Here is a 21,897-nt window from a genome sequence, read left to right as displayed (position 1 = left end):
AACCCGATGTTTACCCTGGTTACCATCCTAAAAGTAAAAAAAACAAACACTACATACTTACCTACCGCTGTCTGTCCCCGGCGCTCTGCTTCTCTGCACTCCTCCTGTACTGGCTGTGAGCACAGCGGCCGGAAAGCAGAGCGGTGACGTCACCGCTCTGCTTTCCGGCTGACCGACGCTCACAGCCAGTACAGGAGGAGTGCAGAGCACAGCGCCGGAGGACAGACGGCTGTAGGTAAGTATGTAGTGTTTGTTTTTTTTTTACTTTAACGATGGTAACCAGGGTAAACATCGGGTTACTAAGCGCGGCCCTGCGCTTAGTTACCCGATGTTTACCCTGGTTACCAGCGAAGACATCGCTGAATCGGTGTCACACACGCCGATTCAGCGATGTCTACGGGGAGTCCAGCGACCAAATAAAGTTATGGACTTTCTTCCCCGACCAGCGACAGCACAGCAGGGGCCTGATCGCTGCTGCCTGTCACACTGGACGATATCGCTAGCGAGGACGCTGCAACGTCACGGATCGCTAGCGATATCGTCTAGTGTGACGGTACCTTTAGCTTTCTGAGCTCAGAATGAGCACTATCTTTTAATTGTCTGGACAATCCGCTTTGAATTATCTGAAATAAAGATCAGAATTGTTTTTATCAAAAATAGCCATTATGGATCTTTTTTCTTCATTTTTTCCAGTGAATAATTGGGTATATATGTACACACAGAAAAAGTCCTGAATGGCTTCAATTTAAAGGGAACCTGTTACTTGATTCATGCTTCCCAAAGCACAGGCGGCATGAATTGCAGCCTGGCTGTGTACTGTATATTTCCATAGTATTGTACTATACAATTATGCTATACTAGGTGTATATTTGTGTAAGTGTATCTCCATTATGGAATAGATTTTCACAATGTCTTCCATATTAGCTAAAAACTAATCACAAAAAAAAATCTACAGAACATAACACAGAAGATAATGCTTTAAAAAATAAATAACTTTATGATGGTTTGTCACCAAGTGATAGGAAAGTTATTTATATAAAAAAAAAAAAAAAAAAAAAAAAAACACCAAGTATTGTGGAGTTACCTGGAGAGCAGCTGATACTTCGACACTCGGCACATTCCCAGGTCTGGTTCACCAATTCCACTGAGGAGCAAGCAATGTGAGTGCCACTGGATCCACAGCACTGGCAGCGCACCACTTCCCACTTACTGTTAGGGAACAGATACAAATACAAAATTAAGTCTCTATGCAAAATGAAACAATCTCCCACTATTACCTGTGCAATGTATGCATAAAGGTTGCTCTTGATAGAAGCTTAAAAGGGGGTTGTCCACCCCTCAATCTGTCTTAGTAGCCGCACACCAGTGTGTTTGTAATTATATTTTCTCCATCACTTCATTGGGGTACACAGGAGCCATGGGTGTATGCTGCTGCCACTAAGAGGAGGACACTATGCACAACAAAAGTTAGCTCCTCCTCTGCAGTGTACACCCCACCGACTGGCACTAGGTTAATCAGTTTAGCTTAGTGTCAGTAGGAGGTGGACACAGGTTTTTCATTAGACCCATATCTAACTCAGTATGCGTCGTTTCCTTTTTTATCTGGAGGGATACAGTGTGAATAGTCACTGCTGTACTCCCACGAAGAGACCGAGTACGGCGTGTACTGCCACCCCGTATCCTCATAAGTCTAGCCGGCAGGACACCAACCCCTAACACAGAAGCGTGTTTAGGAGATCCGATTGTCGGTCCTGCCTCAGTCCCATATCCACTCACCAGAGCCTGTCGGTTTGAGGAGACGCGGACGCACTTTTCTCTCCCCCCCTCCCCAAGTGCTGGCGAAGACCCAAGTACAAAATTAAGATAAGAAGATCAAAGAGGATAAAAAAAAAAAAAAAAAAAAAAGATTTTTCTTTTATTTTAATAGAGGGCATTAGGGGTCTTTTCCCTTTAATTCCGATTGATTGGGCATACCTTTTGCGGCATTCTAGGAACATCCGCGCCACTCCTCCATGCTCCGGCGGTCACCAGCAGTAACCTGGGTCCTGGCTTCTCTCAGGCCTAGTTGCAGCGTTTGCTCTGAGCCCAACTTCCCCCCCATCCTCTCAGCTCTTCTCCCGACCATCGCTCCCCTCTTCCTGCATCCGGGGGTTAGCTCCGCCCACTCCTCACAGTCTGACTACGATCGTCACCATCTTTCTCCCCCCAAACCCGGCAACTAGCCCCGCGTCTCTTCCGGCCCGAGAGAGGAGGACCTTTTGAAGCGTGTGCTTTTAACTGCTGGTCCACTGCATCTTTGTTGCGGTCACCATTTTCCGGCTTGTGGATCCGGACAGCATTTTCTCCCGGCAGGACCTGCTCTGCCCATCATTGCAGCATCTACAGCCTGGAAAAAGACTACAGGACACTGCACTTACTGTGAGTAGCTCTCCTCTGCAGACTGACACTCTTCTCTGCAATCTTTCCTGTCCCCTAACCTTCTGGCATCAGTTAGTGAGTCTGTTCATCATGCCTAACCCTAAAGGAGAGCGCTCTCATCCTCCTACCTCCTCCTCTTCTTCCTCTGCTCTTGTCAGTCACTGTTTGCTCTTCGTGTAAATACAAGCTCCCTTCAGGTCAGTCCTCTGCCCTCTGTCAGGACTACAGCAACCCCATTGTACCCACCCCACAGGAGTCCCTTTCTGCCCCAGGTGAGAGCGAGGCCCCTATTCCAGTGTGGACTTCCTCTCTGTCACAGTCCGTGGCGGACCTCACTAAGGTTGTCTCAGACCCTGGTGTCCGTGCTAGACAGGTTGCCCCTGGTTTCGTTTAGACAGCCAAAACCAACATCCAAGGTTTTTGCTCCAAATAGAGAATTTGAGAAGGTACTTGCCAGGGAAAGAGATAAGCTGACCACATGCTTTCAAAGAGGGAAGCGCCTCGGCATCCTATATCCTTCTCTCCTGAGCTCACCGCTAACTGGCCAGCTTCTCCGGCTGTGGACCCACCAGTTTGCAGACTGTCCATCCACACGGTCCTCTCGCTTTCTACTGGAGCATCCCTCAAGGATTCCATTGACAGGAGTATAGAATCGCTGGCATAGTCAGCCTTTGAAGCGGCTGCTTCTTCATTATGCCCGACTTTGGGCCAAGCAACTTCGTCAGGGCATCCTTGCTGGAGCTCATCTGGAGGAGTTGGCCAATCTCACCGACTAGACCACTCATGCAGGGAAGTATCTGTCTCTCTGGATGCAGTATCTTGTGCAGCTCAGGTGTCCAGCAATATTGTGGCCATCTGCTGGACTATTTGGCTTAAGGCCTGGCAGGCGGACTTGTCAAAGAAGTCCCTTACCAGCCTGCCATTGCAGGGGTCCTGTCTGATTGGCTCCATGTTGGACCAAATTATTAAGGAGGCCACCGGGGGCACAAGTTCCCTCCTTCCCAAGTCCAAACCTTGCCGGCCTCCTCTGAAGCGGCAGTTTAGGTCCTTTCGTCCCTTTTCTCGGCAATGGATGATGTTTCCCACCAGTAGAGGCTGCAGGCTCGCCAGGATAGGAAAAGTGCTTCCTTCAAACCCACCCCTTCCCGTAACACCCACGGTAGATCCACCAGGACTAGACCTGGCAGATCCTCCTCGGCAATGACTCATGTCAAGAACCAAGCGTATCTCCCTAGCTGGGCAGTCGTCTCCTTTTTTTCAGGGACGTTTGGCTCGCCTTGGTGGAGGACGAATGGGTCATGGAGGTTGTATCCTCAGGATACAAAATGTAGTTTGCTTCGCGGCCCCGAGATAGATTCTTCGAATCCCGTCCTCCAAGAGATCCTTCTTTGGTTCCGAGTTTCTTTGCATCCATCACCTCCCTTCTCATTTCGGGGGTAATCGTCCACGTCCCAGAATGGGTACGCTTCACATGTTTCTATTCAAACCGGTTTGTGGTGCCGAAGAAAGGTGGCGCGGTTCGGCCCATCCCAGATCTGAAGTTACTGAACAAAAGGGTCCGCCTGCGACATTTCAGGATGGAGTCCCTTCGATCAGTGATTGCTTCCATGGAGGCGCGGGAATTCCTGTGCTCCATAGACATCCAAGACACCTATCTCCATGTCCTAATTTGCCCAGGACATCAGAGATTCTTGCATTTCGTGGTACAGCAGGACCATTTCCAGTTTGTTGCCCTGCCGTTTGGACTTGCTACAGCTCCGAAGGTTTTCACAAATCATGGCAGCGTTGATGGCCATTTTGAGAATCAGAGGCCTAGTGCTCATCCCGTACCTCGACGACATCCTCATCAAGGCTCTGTCCTTTTTTCCAGGCCCAGGAGAGTCTGTCCATCGTCCTAGACACCCTGTTCCTGCCTTGTTCCGACTCAGCACCTCATTTTTAGTGGGCATGCTGTTCAACACCAGTCAGATGAGGCTTTTTCTTCCTGAAGAGAAGAAAGCAACCCTCCAGCAGGGGTTCGCTATCTACAGGGCCCTCGGCCTCCTTCCGCTCAGCAATGAAGGTCCTTAGGAAGATGGTGGCAGTGTCGGAAGCGATCCCTTTTGCACAATTCCATCCAAGACCACTTTAACTGGCCATCCTTTCGCAGTGGGACAGGTCTGTCCTGTCCCTGGATCGTCCGATTAGACTCTCTTCACGAGTCAAACGGTCTCTTAATTGGTTGCTGTCATCCCCTCTCATCCTAAAGGGCCGATCCTTCCTTCCCGTTCACTGGCAAGTGGTGATGACGGACACCAGCCTTCTCGGTTGGGGTGCGGTATTTCGCCATCTGACGGTTCAGGAACGTTGGTCGGCACAGGAATCCTCTCTGCCGATCAATATCCTCGAGATAAAGGCCATTCTTCTGTCTCTCCATCACTGGGAAAGCCTTCTCAGGGGTCTGCCAATCCGAGTTTAGACGGACAATGCCACGGCGGTAGCATATGTCAATCACCAGGGAGGAACTCTGAGTACCTTGGCGATGGCCAAGGTATTCAAGATTCTCCTCTGGGTAGAGTTCTCGGTCTCTCAATTTAAAGGCGTGGCTGTTGATTGAAACCATGGGGCTGAGAGCGTCCGGTTTTTCATATCGGGTGATTCACGCCATGATCCAGGCTAGGAAGCAGTCCTCCTCCAGGGTCTATATTCGGACCTGGAAAGCCTATTTCAGCTAGTGTGAGTCTAATCACATCCTGCCCATGTCCTTTTCTCTTCCTTCCATCTTGGCATTTCTCCAAGCAGGTCTTGACTCTGGTCTTGCCCTGAAGGGCCATGTGTCAGCACTTTCATTTCTTTTTCAGAAGAATTTATCCTCTCGTTTTCAGGTCAGAACTTTTCTTCAGGGAATTGTGCATGCGGCTCCCCCGTACTGGACACCTGTGGACCCCTGGGACCTCAATCTAGTTTTGGAGGCCCTGAGGAGTTCTCCCTTTGAACCGCTCCGAGTTGTTGCCCTGTCCTTTATGTCTTGGAAGGTGGTGTTTCTTTGGCAAAAACCTTCATTAGGTGCGTTTGAGTTGTTGGCCCTTTCCTGTCGCCCTCCTCTCTTGGTCATCATCAAGATCAGGTGGTTGTGCGGCCTCCGCCTTCCTTCCTTCCCAAAGTGGTGTCTGCCTTTCACCTAAATGAGGATATTGTCCTCCTTTCCTTTTGTCCTGCTCCGCCTGGTCAGGGCAGAGAGGGTCTATCTGGGTAGGACTGCCCTCTTTAGGAAGACACTCTCTTTTCATCATTCCAGATGGTGCATGAACAGGCCTGCCAGCCTCCAAGGCTACGATTGCTGGATCAGAAAGGCAATTTCGGAGGCTTACCGGGTCAGGAACAGAGTGCTTCACCCTGGGATTAAGGCTCATCTACCCGGGCAGTGGGCGCCTCCTGAGCAGTGCACCATAGGGCATCCACCCTACAACTTTGCAAAGCGGCAACTTGGTCTTCCATCCACACGTTTGCCAAATTTTATAAGGTCCATACCTATGCCTCGGCGGACGCCAGACTGGGCAGAAGGATCTTGCAGGCGGCAGTGGTGAGTCCTCTGACCTGATGGAAGTCTGTTTTTCCCACCCAGGGACTGCTTTGGGAGGTCCCATGGTTCCTGTCCCCCCCAATGAAGCGATATAGAAAACAGGATTTTTGGTTGCTTACCGTAAAAGCTGTTTCTCAGAGCCTTCATTGGGGGACACAGCACCCTCCCATATTTATCAGCTGTGTGTATGTTTGTTTTCTCTTCATCATGTTGTTTCTCCTACTGCTTTCTCACTAACTGATTAACCTAGTGCCAGTTGGAGGGGTGTACACTGTAGAGAAGGAGTTAAGTTTTGTTGCGTAAAGTGTCAGCCTCCTAGTGGCAGCAGCATACACCCATGGTTCTTGTGTCCCCCAATGAAGGCTCCGAGAAACAGATTTTATGGTAAGCAACCAAAAATCCTGTTTTACTACATTATATACATCTAAGTCAGTGTCACACTTGCAGTCACGTGAGCGAGTGTGTATCTATTTTTTTTCCATCCGATACTCTACTCTTTCGGCCTCAATAGTGTGTGAATGGGTTGGCGGCCATCTGTCTCAATCTAGATCTAGGAAGGGGACAGATAGGAAAAAATGCCACCAAAAAAAAAAAGTTTAAAAATAAATGAAACACGACTGTCAGCGAAATGCCGGCTTGGAAGCATGTAATGTACAAAAAAGCAATGTCTGCAGCAGTGAGGACACATGGGGAGGGGCCCACTCTATATAGAAACTCACCTTTCAGGCATATTATAATCCCGACCATTCCGGCAAAGGCACTTTTCAACATCACATCGTTGGTGTCGCACCAGAAGCTCCTGGAAAGCATTTTCTTCTAGCTCCCACGATGCATCTCTGCATGCAAGAGGAAAAAACGTGAATGAGAGCTGCATTAATAGTCAGTAGCTGCTGCACCATCCGTCACTGCATGGTCAGCCAGGGTCTTGAGATACACAACATATAAGGCTTTTGTTTCCAGCTTGTTGGCTTGGAAATTGATCACCGCTGCTAGGCAGCAGAACACGTGCAGCGCTCACAAGCTCTTTTTCTACTGAGCTTGTAAGAGTGGTTTTGAAGTTGGTCAGGATCTCTGGAGCGCGCTGTTGCCTCCTAAACCTGGCAAGCTTCATTGCAGTCCTTACAAGCTAGACAGCAGCGGCGGTCAGTTTCTTTGGCAATGAGCTGTAAAACAAAAAAAACTGACATCTTAAAGGGAACACGTCACTCCACCCAGGGCGTTTTTAAGTAAAAGAGCCACCTTCAGCAGCACTAAGGCTGCATTCTGTGAAGGTGGATCTTATGTTTATTAGCCCTAAGAACGCTGAAATAATGACTTATTAATTTCCCGCCATACCTCTATTGTGTCCCGGAGGTATGTTTTCTTCCACTGTGTCACCCGCCTCAGAGCCGTCCATCATCTCCCTCTCGCGTCTGTGCGCCGCCTCCTGGGTTCCTGTTACATGCCCCGGCGCTCTGCAATCAGTTATCGGGCATGCGCTGTGCGCGCTGCCAGTGAACTTACATCAGGTGCATGCATGTAGCGGAGGCCCCAGATCCCGCCCTGCAGTGTGTTATGATGTATTCACACTACAGGGCTGGGAATCTGGCACCTGTGCAGTGGAGCGGATTACCGTGCTCCTTCGACAGAAGTGCCGAAGTCTTGCGAGACTTAAATCTCGTAAAGACATCGGCACTATCTTCAATGGAGCACGGTATTCCGCTCCACTGCGCAGGCGCCAGATTCCCAGCCCCGTAGTGTGAATACATCATACTACACTGCGGGGCGGGATCTGGGGCCTCCGCTACACGCAGGCACCTGATGTAAGTTAACAGGCAGCGCGCACAGCGCATGCCTGAGAACTGTTTGCAGAGCGCAGTCACCAGTGACGTCACAGGAAAGAGAGGAGATGGCGCATGGAGGCTAGAGGGAGATGATTGACGGCTCTGAGGCAGGTGACACCAGGGCAGAAAACATACATGTGGGACGCAATGGAGGTATGGCGGGAAATTTATCAAAGTCATTATTTCAGCGTTCCTAAGGATAATAAACATAAAAACCACCTTCACAGAATGCAGCCTTAGTGCTGCTGAAGGTGGCGCTTTTACTTAAAAAAAAATGTCCCGGGGGTGACAGCTTCCTTCGTCCGGCTGAGTAGGTACAATTGTAACTATTCCGTTTTAAAATTGCAATAACTTTTTTTTTCAGAAAAGCCGTAGAGGGCTGAAATTTCGTGACATCTCTGTAGTTTTGGTCCAGAATATATTGGCCAAATTTCAATAAAATATATATGAAGGTACAATTGTACCTCTGCAGCCTGTTAACGTTGTAAAATTATGCAGCCTGACGAAGGTTAAGAACAGTAGCAAATAAGCAGTAAATTGCTAAAGTAATTTTTGTTTTTTAGTTTTTTTGTTTTTTTTTTAGACAGAAGACATGTCCTACTGCCTCCTATACTGTTTCATTGTTATAACAGTTTTGTGCATAAAACTGTTTTAAAAAGTCACAAACTCATGTTAAGGCGCAGATGAGTTAATGAATCTTCCATTTTCATGTGTTAAATTAATTAAAACTTTATATTAATTTTTCGCTCTGATTTTCCTATGTTTTTGGAACTCATCAGGAGCTACAATATTCTTTAAAAGGGGTATTTAAGTTATTAATTTGCTTTAATTCGTTAGAAAAAGCAAGTCAATTTGTTAACTTGCTTATCATGCTATCTATCTGCTGTAATTCTCCTGCAATAGTAGCTTATGTCTTTGATAGTGTAAACAGCTGGTTTCCATGGAGCTGCTTCCTTTCCCCTCCCTCTCAGCTCCTCATGAGCTGCAGTTATAAATCTGCAAAATCACCATCTACCAGAGCAGATTTCCTAATCACGGCTCGGCTCTTGTCTTTTGCTATGCAAAGATGTGTGCTTGTTCAAATGCCCTATTATCTCTCTAAATATAAAAGATAACAGTGTAGGCTTCACAATAAACCAAAGATAGCTAAATGTGTAATGTTATAGCAGAACTTGTGCTGGGCTTAATAGTTCTACTAATGATACAGCTCTGCTCCTTACCAGATCTGTCACTCAAGGAGTAGAGCCCAACCTGCCAGATACCAGGAAGTGAGGAGACTGGAGTGCTGTGGGCTGCGTAAGAGCCAAACTGAGAATAAACTTTTAGGCTATGTGCACACGTTCAGGAATTCATGCAGAAAATTCCTGTGGAAATCCGGACATTTCTGCCAGATTTCCGCATGAAATCCGCATGCGTTTTTTGCGCGTTTTTTGCACAAGTAATTTCACGTCCATAATGTTATGATTTGGGAGACAAAATCTCCCAAAATCTATGGACATGAAATTACTTGTGTTGAAAGGTAGCTTCAAATCCCAGAGAGACAGAAGAGTCTGGGAATTTAAACTGATGACAACCTTTGACACTCACACTGCAGGAATGAATGTGTCGCATGGATTTATGTTTTTTTACATCAACTAAGGAACTTGCCCCTCAGACCATGTGGGGTCATCACAACAGAGACCCTAATCACAGGACAATAAAACAATCCTTATCTAAGAATTGGCCCAATATTTATGGACGTAACTGTTTATCACCCATGGTAATTCTGCTTCATGTCACCTGTCTTATCCATGGTTTTTCCCCCCTTTTTTTTTCTATGCCATGTTGTGCATAAATATGTGATTCTTCAGAATTTGTTTTAGTCTTTGCCTGATGAAGAGACCTGAGTAGTCTTGAAAGCTTGCAATTTGTTACCATCTTTTCAGTTAGCCATTAAAAGGTATCAACCACTGAGGACTCTCAATTCTAAATATTTTTCTATCTACTGGCTAACATGGTACCAAGATATATTTCTTTCCTGTAAAAAAAGAGAAACATTTTCAAAACATCTATATTATTCAGTGTCCAGAACGAGCACCACATGCAGAAATCCCCGCACTTACACACCTCGGCTGCCATCAGTGAGGTTATTAATGGTATTCTGAGGAATGCTCTGCCATACTAAAATTCACTTGGGCAAATAATCCAAATCTGCTGGCAGCTTCTTGCGCAATTGCCTACCAATGAGGTCTCAGAGGTGTGCAGTTGGAGACAAGTCCAGAGACGCTGCAAGCCATAGTAGCACTTTTAGGCCCCACAGGCTGCTCACAGTAGCACAAGCAATCCAGCATTGTTGTGCTGAAAAATTGCTCCTGGGACACTTTGCCTTAGAACCAGTGGTATGGCCACTTTTCCAGAGTCAATCCAACATTGAGCTGTTAGTGCACATGGAATGAAAATTAAAGAAAATTAAAGAGTCCTGATATCGTACATTATGCCACCCCACAATATAATCTCTTCGAGGTGTTGCTAATGTGGTCTACAGACCAAACTCAGATCAGACTGCATTGGCAGACACACTGAATAGCAGCTCTTCTGCTGTTATGTATAATGGGTGTAATTCTCACCATCTCATCTAACTATGTATGTCTTAAAAAAATGTGATTTTAATTTAAGTGTGTGATTGTTATTAAGTGGCCTAACAAATGGTCTTAAAAATTTCAGTTCATCCATGATATTTGGTTCAATAATCCAGAAATTTTTTTTTTTTTAAATTACCTTGGCAACTGTGTCATTGACTTACTTCTGAGATGGGCACTCACGCATGCATCTTCACATGAGCATTTTTGCAGGAAAAATACGTCACCAACCAAGTCACAAATGTTCTTTTTATAGGAGGTATATAAATGATTTGTTCATCTGGATGAAAATAAATCACAGTAAAAAATAAAATAAAAAATATGACATGGGATCCCCTGAAATTTTATTAACTATAAGGGGTAAAGCGGACATGTTGTGACCGATCAGCATGTCAGGCAGCCAAGACAGTGAGCTGCGTGCTTCCGCAGCTCAGTGCCACGCGTTTGTGGGAAAAAACAGGTTTTTTTGTGTGCTCACTGTAAAATCCTTTTCTCCGGGCCACTCATTGGGGGACACAGGACCATGGGTGTATGCTGCTGCCACTAGGAGGCTGACACTAAGTGAATATAAAAATAATCCTCTGCAGTATACACCCACACACTGGTTCCAGCCGAACCAGTTCAGTGACAAAGCAGTAGGAGATCATAGACATCAAAAAGGGTAGAACACATCAAACCAAATAACATACTCAAGCCTTCAGGCAAAACAGGGTGGGTGCTGGGTCCAATTAGTGGCTCAGAGAAAAAATTTTTTACGGTGAGTACACAAAAATCCCTGTTTCTCCTCCACCTCATTGGGGGACACAGGACCATGGGACGTCTCAAAGCAGTCCCTGGGTGGGGAAAAGACAAACTGAATGAACCCCAAGCGCCAGCTGCCTAGAGGTGCGCTACCGCTGCCTGCGAGATCCTTCTTCCCAGGCCTGCATCCGCCCGAGTGTGAATGTTATAGTGTTTCCAGAAGGTCTGCAGACCAGGTAGAAGCCCTGCAAACCTGTTCCTCCAACGCCTGGTTCCGAACGGCCCTGGATGCGTCCACCGACCGAGTGGAGTGTGCCTCTGACACAGTAGGACTTCTGAATAGCCGAAAATACCCACCTGGCTATTGTGGACTTTGAAACGGCCAAACTCTTCCCGAGACCCTCAGGAAGAACGAATAAAGCGTCAGTCTTTCAGAAGGACGCCGTGCAGGAGATGTACCTCCTTCACTAGACCCAGAGTGTGGAGCACCCTTTCAAAAACAATGAACCGGTGCCGAACAAAACAAGGGTAGGAAAATTGTTCTCGTTATGGTGGAAGGGAGAGAACACCTTGGGCAAGAAGGAAGGACGGAGAACCACCTTGTCCTAGTGAAAGATTAGAAAAGGAACTCGACAGGAAAGGGAGGCTTGCTCCGAAACCGGCCTGATCGAGGTCACCGCAACCAGGAAGATGACCTTCCATGAAGGGCGAGCCCGAGAGCATTCTGCAGCGGCTCAGATGGAGACTCCTGTAGGAGCCCCCAGGACTAAGTTTAGGTCCCAAGGTTCCAACAGCCTTCTATAGGGGGAGCCCTGTGGGAGATCCCCTGAATGAAAGTCTTCACCTGTGGCTTAGAAGCAATCCAGCACTGGAACAAAACTGATAAGGCAGACCTTTGAGAGAACTAAGCACTAGATCTGTCTAAAGAAACTCCAAAAAGGTCGAGATAGAAGCCAATAGGGTTCCATGCACCATATGAAAAAAGCTTTCCAGGTGCGATGATGGATGTGCACCGATGCAAGTTTCCGATAGCTAATCAGAGGAAATGAGAGGACCCAGCTTGAGTTAGGATTCAATGGTCAGGCTGTTAAACACAGGGCTTCTGAGTTCTGGTGGCAAATCGGCCTTGGGAAAGAAGATCTGGTCTGTCCAGTAGTCGCCAAAGAACAACGGCGATGAGCTGCACCAACTGCACGTACCACGCCCAGCGGGGCCAGTCCAGATTAACTAGGATAATCGGATCCCCTTCCATTTTCATCTTCTTGACCCTCGGAAGTAATGGAATTGGAGGGAACACATAAGGCAGACGAAAGTGACGCCACGAAAGAATTAGTGCATCTACCCCGATGGCCTCTGGATCACGGGACCGAGCTATGACCTCGGACACCCTGGCATTTACCCATGATGCCATGAGGCCCACATCCGGAGTCTCTTGGCAATGACAAATCTGTTGGAAGACCTCCGGATGAAGAGACCACTTCCGAGGCGAGACCCTGACGGCTGAGGAAGTCTACCGCCCAGTTTTTTTATGCCTGGGATGTGAAATCGCCGAGATGATAGACTGGTTCGTCTCGGCCCAGCTGAGAATGTGTTCCACCTCATGCATTGCCGTCCTGCTGCGCGTGCCCCCCTGATGGTTGATGTACGCTACAGCTGTGGCGTTATCTGACTGACTTCGGATGGGGTGACCTGCTAGACAGGTGATGGAACTGCCGCCGGGACAACTGGATGACCAGTATTTCCAGGACATTAATTGGAAAAAGCGACTCCCGAGGCGACCAGCGCCTCTAGATGGTTTGATAATCGGAAGACTGCCTCCCAGCCGAGAAGACTGGCATCGGTGGAGACCTCCAGCCCTTGCAGGGAGAAATTAATTCCCCTGAGTTAGGAAGGATCGTAGCGACCACCACCTAAGCGCCCGCTTGATCTGCGGAGACAGGCGACACAGACGATTGAGAGAGAAGGGATTCCTGTCCCAGGCCGACAGAAGCGGAATCTGCAGATGACGGAAGTGTAGCAGGACAAAGGTAACCGCTTCCATCGCTTGCACCATCCTGCCTCCCAAACCGGAACGAAAGAGGAAATGGGCAACAAAGTGCCCAGGCTCATTGTTGAAGGGCTATGACCTTTCCACGAGGGCGAGGTACCAACTCTCGTGAGGTGTTCAAGTTCATCCCTAAAAGGGATATCTGCTCAGCCGGGACTGGGGAAGACTTGAAGTCTATCAGCCAACCCAGACGAGAAAGTGTATCCAAGGTTATACGGACGCACTCTGCGCAGTCCTGAGAGGAAAACCCTTTGATCAAAAGGTCATCCAGGTATGGAAGGACAACCAAGCCCCGAGAGTGCAGAATGGCCATGACGGCCGCCATGACCTTGTGGACACTCTGGGAGTAGTGGCGAAGCGGAAGGGCCATAAAATTGGAAATGTACCTCACCAAAGGCGAAAAGTAGGAACCTTTGGAGTTACTTCAGGTCCAGGTTGGGCCTACTGTTTCGTGCCAGAGGTAGGGAAGAAAACTAACTTGTATCTGGAAGACACCAGGTCCCTGACCCATTCTTTGTGAACGATGGTCAGTTATGACGAAATAAAAGTAGACGTCCACCTACCCTGCTAGAGTCGACTGGTTAAGACACAGTCATTTGGCCAAAATCTGTGGGACTTGAGTCAAGATTGGTTGGTTTTAAGAGAGACCTGGGTACTCCTGTCCCCACGAGGAGAGCGCCCCGAGCCGGATGAGATGCCTAGTCCTTCACTGGGGAAAGAATTTACATTTTCCTCCTGTAGCGATGGATAAGCTGATCCAAATGCTCACCAAATAAACGCCGGCTCTGGTAGAGCAGAGACGTCAAGGACCTTTTGGACACAGAGTCCGCTTGCCATTCCCTGATCTACAGTGCCCATCGGATGGTGATTGCATTTGCAGCTGAAAGCGCAGCACAGTTAGCAGAGTCTAGAGATGCGTGCAACAAATATTCCCAGTCCAAGGAGATCTTATTTGCTAGTTCTGCTGCTCTGCTTCCGGAGGACGGTCACTGTCCCGTATGGTCCTACTCAGGGTATCCGGATTCTGTCCATTCCTTCCTCAACACAGGGGAAAGGAGGGGTATCCTGCCTCTATAGTCTGCTGATCTGCAAAGCGTTTTTCCGGTAGCTCTCTGTGCTAACAAACTATGTACTGGAACTCGGTGTGGTTGGAGATAACCATATGAGGTGTTTTGTCCCTGTAAAGAGCACCGTGTGATCCGAGACAGAACTAGGGTCCTGTTCACCGTCACCTGTTCAACCTGTCTAGTCCATAAGCCAGGAGCTTAACCGCTCAGCCATTGGCTCAAATGGCATATCTGGCGAGTCTAGTTCAAGGTGCAAGTCAAATTCTGGGGCAGAATCGTGAATGCTAGAGTCCTGAGGTCAGACGAGGGGGAGAAGGACCGTCCGCCTTCCAGCCATCGCCGCTGTTCATCAGGGGCGATGGGGAGGAGGGCCGCACGGACACAGTAAATGCCTCTGGACATCCAAAAGATTAATTCCTCGAGGATGGGTCAAGGCTGTTGGTGGGGCGCAGGATAAAAGCGTGGGATGGGCCTGTGTGGTTCCAGTCTGTTGCTGGTGTGGGGAGAGCGGTACCCTGAAGGGATCTGTCGCCCTGGAACATCATAGATATGCCCATAACACAAAAACTGGTTCAGGAGGGGGTATGTGGAGGTGACACTCCGCATTTGGATCAGTGGCACCTGTGTAATCTGTGGATTTTTCGCTTCAGGTTGACCTCTGCTGACCGAAAAGTCCTCCGAGGCAGGCTGGCGAAGATCCCGGCTGATAGAGGTGACATAACACCACAGTATGCCACCTGACTCCTTATGCGCAAATATTCACTGCTGGGAAACACCAATGGGGCTGATGTGTTTGCTGCAGGGTCAGAGTACTTACCCAGGTCCGTTGTGTCCCCTTTTACAGTAAATGCCGCTGGGATCTGCACAGTGTTGCACCAGCATGTGAGAACAGCATCCGGGTGGATAAAGATGGCCCCCCGAAGTTGCAGAATTGGCATGCGGAAGACTCGCAGTGAGAAAGAAGTACCAGATCAGGGGGCGGGGCTACAGGAGCGGTATCGTCCAGGGGTGGAGCCTCAGATTGCTCCTAGAATGGGCCGAAACCGGGTCTTATTTTTTTACGCCAGCCGTAACGCGGTTGAGAGGAAAGGGATCGTCTGTGCTTTAAGGAGCCATCTGCCTGCAACTTACCCGCAGTGTGCTGTGAAGAAAACTGCTGGAGAACACAGAGCCCGGCTGCTGTGCCTGCAGGTTAGCTCTGCAGTGTGGACGGTGCAGAGGGACCGTCCATCCACCATCCCCTTAGTTATGTAGGTGGAGAGGGAATGTCCGCCTACTTCCATCACCGCTGTTCTATCAGTGGTGATGCAGTGGGGTCTCACGGACGCTACAGAAGCCTCTGTACAATCTAGAGGTTAACTCCCCCAAGATGGGTCAGGGCTGTTGGTCCGGCCATAAGCCTTGCTGCAGAAGGGGGTATATGGAGGCGGCACTCCACGTTCCCATCTTTTGATGGTGTGGGGAGAGCGGAGACCCTAAAATAGAGCTCAGGCATACCTTACAACAGTGCAGGAGGGGTACATGGAGGTGACACACCACGTTCCCACCTGTTGGTTTGGGAAGATTGGAACCCTGAAGAGATCAGTCTCCCCTGTAATCCTTGAAAAAGATAGTAAAAAGTAAATATAGAAATAAAATTAAAAAAATGTGGTCTGAAGACCAGACCCATGTGCCTCCTACGGACACAAAGCATGAACTGGTTCGGCTGTAGCCAGTGTGTGGATGTATACTGCAGGAGGAGTTAATCTTTTTTGGTACTCACTTAGTGTCAGCCTCCTAGTTGCAGCAGCATACACCCATGGTCCTGTGTCCCCCAATGAGGCGAAGGAGAAAGGTGAGCATTTCATATCCAATGGAATCCGTTCGCCCTACTGACATCATTGTGAGCACTTTCTCACGGTGCATGCGCTGACGTCAATATTGGTTTTTAAGGAGATGGGTGCATAAAAATTGGACAGCACTTGCATGGTCCGAGGGCCATGCGATTTTTTTTTTTTTTTTTTTTTATTGCACTCAATGGCAAGTTTCATCCTATATATGAGGACTAATCATGCTGCGATTTTTATCTCAGTCCGATCAGAAAACAAAATGCACATAAGCACTCAGATTAACATTGGTCAGAGTGCAATTAAATTTTTATTGGATTAGGCTATGTGCACACGTTCAGGATTTCTTGCAGAAAATTCCTGAGAAAAACCTGAAATTTTCTGCAACTAATTTGCAAGAAATCTGCATGCGTTTTTTGCTGCATTTTTGGTACTTTTTTTCTGGACATTTCCCAATGCATTTTATAGTGGGAAATCCGCAAAAAACCCGCAAAATTAATGAACATGCTGCGTTTTTTAACGAGATGCGTTTTTTGCGCGGAAAAAAACGCATCATGTGCACAAAATATGCAGAATTCATTCAAAATGATGGGATGCATATTGTATGCTTTTTTTTGTGGTTTTATAGCATTTTTATCACGAAAAAACAGCAACGTGTGCACACAGCCTTACTCTAGTTTTTCTCGCAAATGAGTATGAGCCGTTAAAAGGAAGCGTTTCTCAAACCCCAGTCCTCATAGTCCCCAGCACATTATATTTCCAGGATTTCCTTAGTACTGCACAGGTGTGAGAACTTGCGGCAATTTCTGATGCCTTAATAATACTTCCATCGCCTGTGCAATAGTGAGGAAATCCAGAAAACATGATCTCTTGGAGGCTGTGAGGACTGGAGTTTAGGAAACCCTGATTATAGGGAACCTGTCAATAAGATTGACCATTCTAAGCCATCTATATGGGCGTGTAGAAAGCTAAATAAAATGATATCTTGATATCTGCGATCCAACGTTTTATTCCACAGATATCCACATTTTTCTTTATATATACAGTGGGGCAAAAAAGTATTTAGTCAGTCAGCAATAGTGCAAGTTCCACCACTTAAAAAGATGAGAGGCGTCTGTAATTTACATCATAGGTAGACCTCAACTATGGGAGACAAACTAAGAAATAAAAATCCAGAAAATCACATTGTCTGTTTTTTTAACAATTTATTTGCATATTATGGTGGAAAATAAGTATTTGGTCAGAAACAAACAATCAAGATTTCTGGCTCTCACAGACCTGTAATTTCTTCTTTAAGAGTCTCCTCTTTCCTCCACTCATTACCTGTAGTAATGGCACCTGTTTAAACTTGTTATCAGTATAAAAAGACACCTGTGCACACCCTCAAACAGTCTGACTCCAAACTCCACTATGGTGAAGACCAAAGAGCTGTCAAAGGACACCAGAAACAAAATTGTAGCCCTGCACCAGGCTGGGAAGACTGAATCTGCAATAGCCAACCAGCTTGGAGTGAAGAAATCAACAGTGGGAGCAATAATTAGAAAATGGAAGACATACAAGACCACTGATAATCTCCCTCGATCTGGGGCTCCACGCAAAATCCCACCCCGTGGGGTCAGAATGATCACAAGAACGGTCAGCAAAAATCCCAGAACCACGCGGGGGGACCTATTGAATGAACTGCAGAGAGCTGGGACCAATGTAACAAGGCCTACCATAAGTAACACACTACGCCACCATGGACTCAGATCCTGCAGTGCCAGACGTGTCCCAATGCTTAAGCCAGTACATGTCCGGGCCCGTCTGAAGTTTGCTAGAGAGCATTTGGATGATCCAGAGGAGTTTTGGGAGAATGTCCTATGGTCTGATGAAACCAAACTGGAACTGTTTGGTAGAAACACAACTTGTCGTGTTTGGAGGAAAAAGAATACTGAGTTGCATCCATCAAACACCATACCTACTGTAAAGCAAGGTGGTGGAAACATCATGCTTTGGGGCTGTTTCTCTGCAAAGGGGCCAGGACGACTGATCCGGGTACATGAAAGAATGAATGGGGCCATGTATCGTGAGATTTTGAGTGCAAACCTCCTTCCATCAGCAAGGGCATTGAAGATGAAACGTGGCTGGGTCTTTCAACATGACAATGATCCAAAGCACACCGCCAGGGCAACGAAGGAGTGGCTTCGTAAGAAGCATTTCAAGGTCCTGGAGTGGCCTAGCCAGTCTCCAGATCTCAACCCTATAGAAAACCTTTGGAGGGAGTTGAAAGTCCGTGTTGCCAAGCGAAAAGCCAAAAACATCACTGCTCTAGAGGAGATCTGCATGGAGGAATGGGCCAACATACCAACAACAGTGTGTGGCAACCTAGTGAAGACTTACAGAAAACGTTTGACCTCTGTCATTGCCAACAAAGGATATATTACAAAGTATTGAGATGAAATTTTGTTTCTGACCAAATACTTATTTTCCACCATAATATGCAAATAAAATGTTAAAAAAACAGACAATGTGATTTTCTGGATTTTTTTTTCTCAGTTTGTCTCCCATAGTTGAGGTCTACCTATGATGTAAATTACAGACACCTCTCATCTTTTTAAGTGGTGGAACTTGCACTATTGCTAACTGACTAAATACTTTTTTGCCCCACTGTAAATGAACTGTTAAGATCTATGGGCTGGACACTGATCTCCCAGAAAATCAGCCTCCAAAAATTTTTAGTAAACGGTATTGTTACCAGAGTGAGACATAATGACTGACAATCCGTTCTCCTAATCCAAATATCCCATGATGGGAATGAGCCCTTTTATTAAAAAATAATCTCTGGAGGCAGATTCTCCGGGAGATCTGCAGTGGGGAAAACAAGTATTTGATACACTGCCAATTATGCAAGTTTTCCCACCTACATAGAATGGAGAGATCTGTAATTATTATTGTTTGTAAACTTCAACTGTGAGACAGAATCTAAAAATAAAAACAAGAAAATCACATTGTATGATTTTTACATAATTCACCTTTTTTGCATGAAATAAGTATTTGATACAATAGAAAAACAGAACTTAATATTTGGTACAGAAATCTTTATTTGCAATTAAAGAAGTCATACATCTCCTGTAGTTCTTGACCAAGTCTGCACACACTAGGGATTTTGGCCCACTCCTCCATACAGGTCTGCTCCAGAACTTTCAGGTTTCAGGGCTGTCACTCGGCAACATTTCAGCTTCCTCCAAAGATTTTCTATTGGGTCCAGGTCTGGAGAATGGCTAGGCTACTCCAGGACTTGAAATGCTTCTTACAAAAATCTTGCGATACACGACCCATCCATCCTCCCTTCAATAGTGTACTGTCGTCCTGTCCCCTTTACAGAAATGCACTCCCAAAGTATGCGGTGTCCCCAACCATGCTTCACGGAAAGTGTTCTTGGGGTCGAACAACACAGACTGAGGGGAAAAAAAGCAAATTGGACACAATTTCACACAAAACCCCCAAAATGAGCTGGACAGAATTATTGGCACCCTCGCCTTAATATTTGGTTGAATAGCCATTGGAATGAATAACTAATCAATCGCTTCCTATAATCATCAACAAGGTTCTTACACCTCTCATGTGGAATTTTGGACCATTCTTTTGCAAACTTCTCCAGGTCTCTCATATTTGAAGGGTGCCTTCTCCTAACAAAAATGTTGAGAAATGTCCACAGGTGATCAATAGGATTTAGATGTGGACTCATTGTTGCCACTTCTGAGCTCTCCAGAGCTTTGTTTTCATTCATTTCTGGGTGCTTCTTTAAGTATGTTTGGAGTCATTGTCCTGTTGCAAGACCCATGACGTAGGATATAAACCCAGCTTCCTGACATTGGGCACTACATTGTGACTCAAAATCCTTGGGTAATCTTCAGATTTCATGGTGCCTTGCAAACAGTCAAGGTACAGAGTGCCAGAGGCAGCAAAGCAACCCCAGAACATCTTTGAACCTCCACAATATTTGACTATACTGTGCTCTTTTCTTTGTAGGCCTCATTCAGTTTTCGGTAAACAGTAGAATGATGTGCTTTACCAAAAAGCTCTATCTTCGTCTCATGTGTCCACAAAATGCTTTCTCAGAATGATGGATACAGAAACATCAAGATCTCTGGAGATGGGACTTGTAATCTTGAGATTGTAGGTATTTTTCAACAATTTTGCTTCTCAAGTCCTCAGACAGTTCTCATATCCTCTCTGTTTCCCATGCTTAGTGTGGCACATACAATACAAAAATTGAGACAACCTCTCCTCTTTTTAGATGGTTACAGGTGTAATTTTCATATTATCCAAACCTATTTCTTGCCACAGCTGAGTTTGAACGAGCATCACATGCTTGAAACAGTTATTTACCCACAATTTTGGAAAGATGCCAACAATTTTGTCCAGCCCATTAGAGTTGAGAGAAATTACCGTATATACTTGAGCATAAGCTGACATGAGAATAAGCCAAGGAACCTAATTTTACCACAAACACTTGCAAACCTTATTGACTCGCGTATAACCCATGGCCCCCCTCCCTCATCCCCATCTGCACGCTTACCCCCTCCCCTCATCCCCATCCGTGTCTGCACGGCCCCAAAAGGAAACCATTAGAAAAATAAAAATAAAACCATCCTACTTACCGTCCCTCACAGCATCTTGTTCCAATGCCAGTGGCTGAGCTAACACTTGTGAGAATACTACTTAAGGGAATTAATATTCCCTGCCCTCCACGACTATGGAGTGGAGAGAAGTGAATATTAATTTCTCTCAAGTAGCGGCACACGAGATCTCCCGGCAGCTGCTGGAAGCTGGCGGTTGGCACTGTGCGCACTAATTACAGAAAAATGAATATTCACTGCCAGCACAGTGAATATTCATTTCTCCTAAGCCGCGCACACAGGATTTAGCCGCAGCAGCTGTCTCCTGCGACCCGCTGCTGCTCCCCCTCTGTCTTCTGGGACCCTCACTCGAGTATAAGCTATGGGGGGCTTTTTCAGCACAAAACAAAATGTGATGGAAAAGTCGACTTATACTCGAGTATATACGGTATGTCCAATCTTTTTCAGTTTTTCTTTGTTCCAATACACAAAAAGGAAATAAACGTGCATTAAAAAAAAATGTGTAATTGCAACCTTTTTCTAGGAGAAATACTTCATTATCTGGAACAATCAAGGGTGCCAACACTTTTGGCTGTAACTGTACATACACACTATGATATATTTCAAATGAAGTTATCTGCAATGTCCCCCTCCCTCATCCGCGTCTGTAGTAATCTAGACATGGTTTAATTATCCAGGTCCCATTATTGCCCACTTGTTATAATTGAACCTGGTTGTACATACCATCCTGCATTCCCATCAAATTTTAATTTATTTATTTTAACTCAAAGATATTGGAACAAAATGCATGAAAATGGAAAATCGATTAACTCCTCTGCAATCCAATGTCATCAACAGTAACCGGCGTCTGTGCCATAACGTGGACTCTTTAGTACTAGGTTTTATATACAAAGACGGTCATATCTGTGTGGATATTTCTTACTCCTGATTTTATTTTATACAGTGGGTACGGAAACTATTCAGACCCCTTTAAACTTTCATTCTTTGTTTCATTGCAGCCAACTGGTAAATTCAAAAAAGTTCATTTTTCTATAAAGTAGTTTTTATCATATAAAAGCGACAAAACATAAAAAAATCTAAATGAGGCATCGCTGTAATCGTACTGCCCCGAAGAATAAAATGGCTTTATCCATTTTACCAAACGCGGAACGGTATAAACGCCCCCACCCCAAA

The 21,897-nt window shown here is 46.3% G+C and overlaps 1 protein-coding gene across 1 annotated transcript in view; it reads right to left on the bottom strand.

The window, feature by feature from the left end:
- G2E3 (G2/M-phase specific E3 ubiquitin protein ligase) overlaps window positions 1–21,897 on the bottom strand; it is a 96,277-nt gene that overhangs the window by 29,443 nt on the left and 44,937 nt on the right. The window contains exons 8-9 of the mRNA XM_069730251.1: window positions 6,700–6,816; window positions 1,085–1,209 (exon numbers count right to left, since the gene is read on the bottom strand). Coding sequence (XP_069586352.1) covers window positions 1,085–1,209; window positions 6,700–6,816 — 242 coding nt within the window. The remainder of the gene's footprint in view (window positions 1–1,084; window positions 1,210–6,699; window positions 6,817–21,897) is intronic.

The sequence above is a fragment of the Ranitomeya imitator genome, chromosome 1, assembly GCF_032444005.1.
Source record: "Ranitomeya imitator isolate aRanImi1 chromosome 1, aRanImi1.pri, whole genome shotgun sequence".
Classification (NCBI taxonomy): Eukaryota; Metazoa; Chordata; class Amphibia; order Anura; family Dendrobatidae; genus Ranitomeya; species Ranitomeya imitator.
The sequence above is the reverse complement of the archived record's forward strand: the minus strand, read 5'-3'. Positions and strand labels throughout refer to the sequence as shown.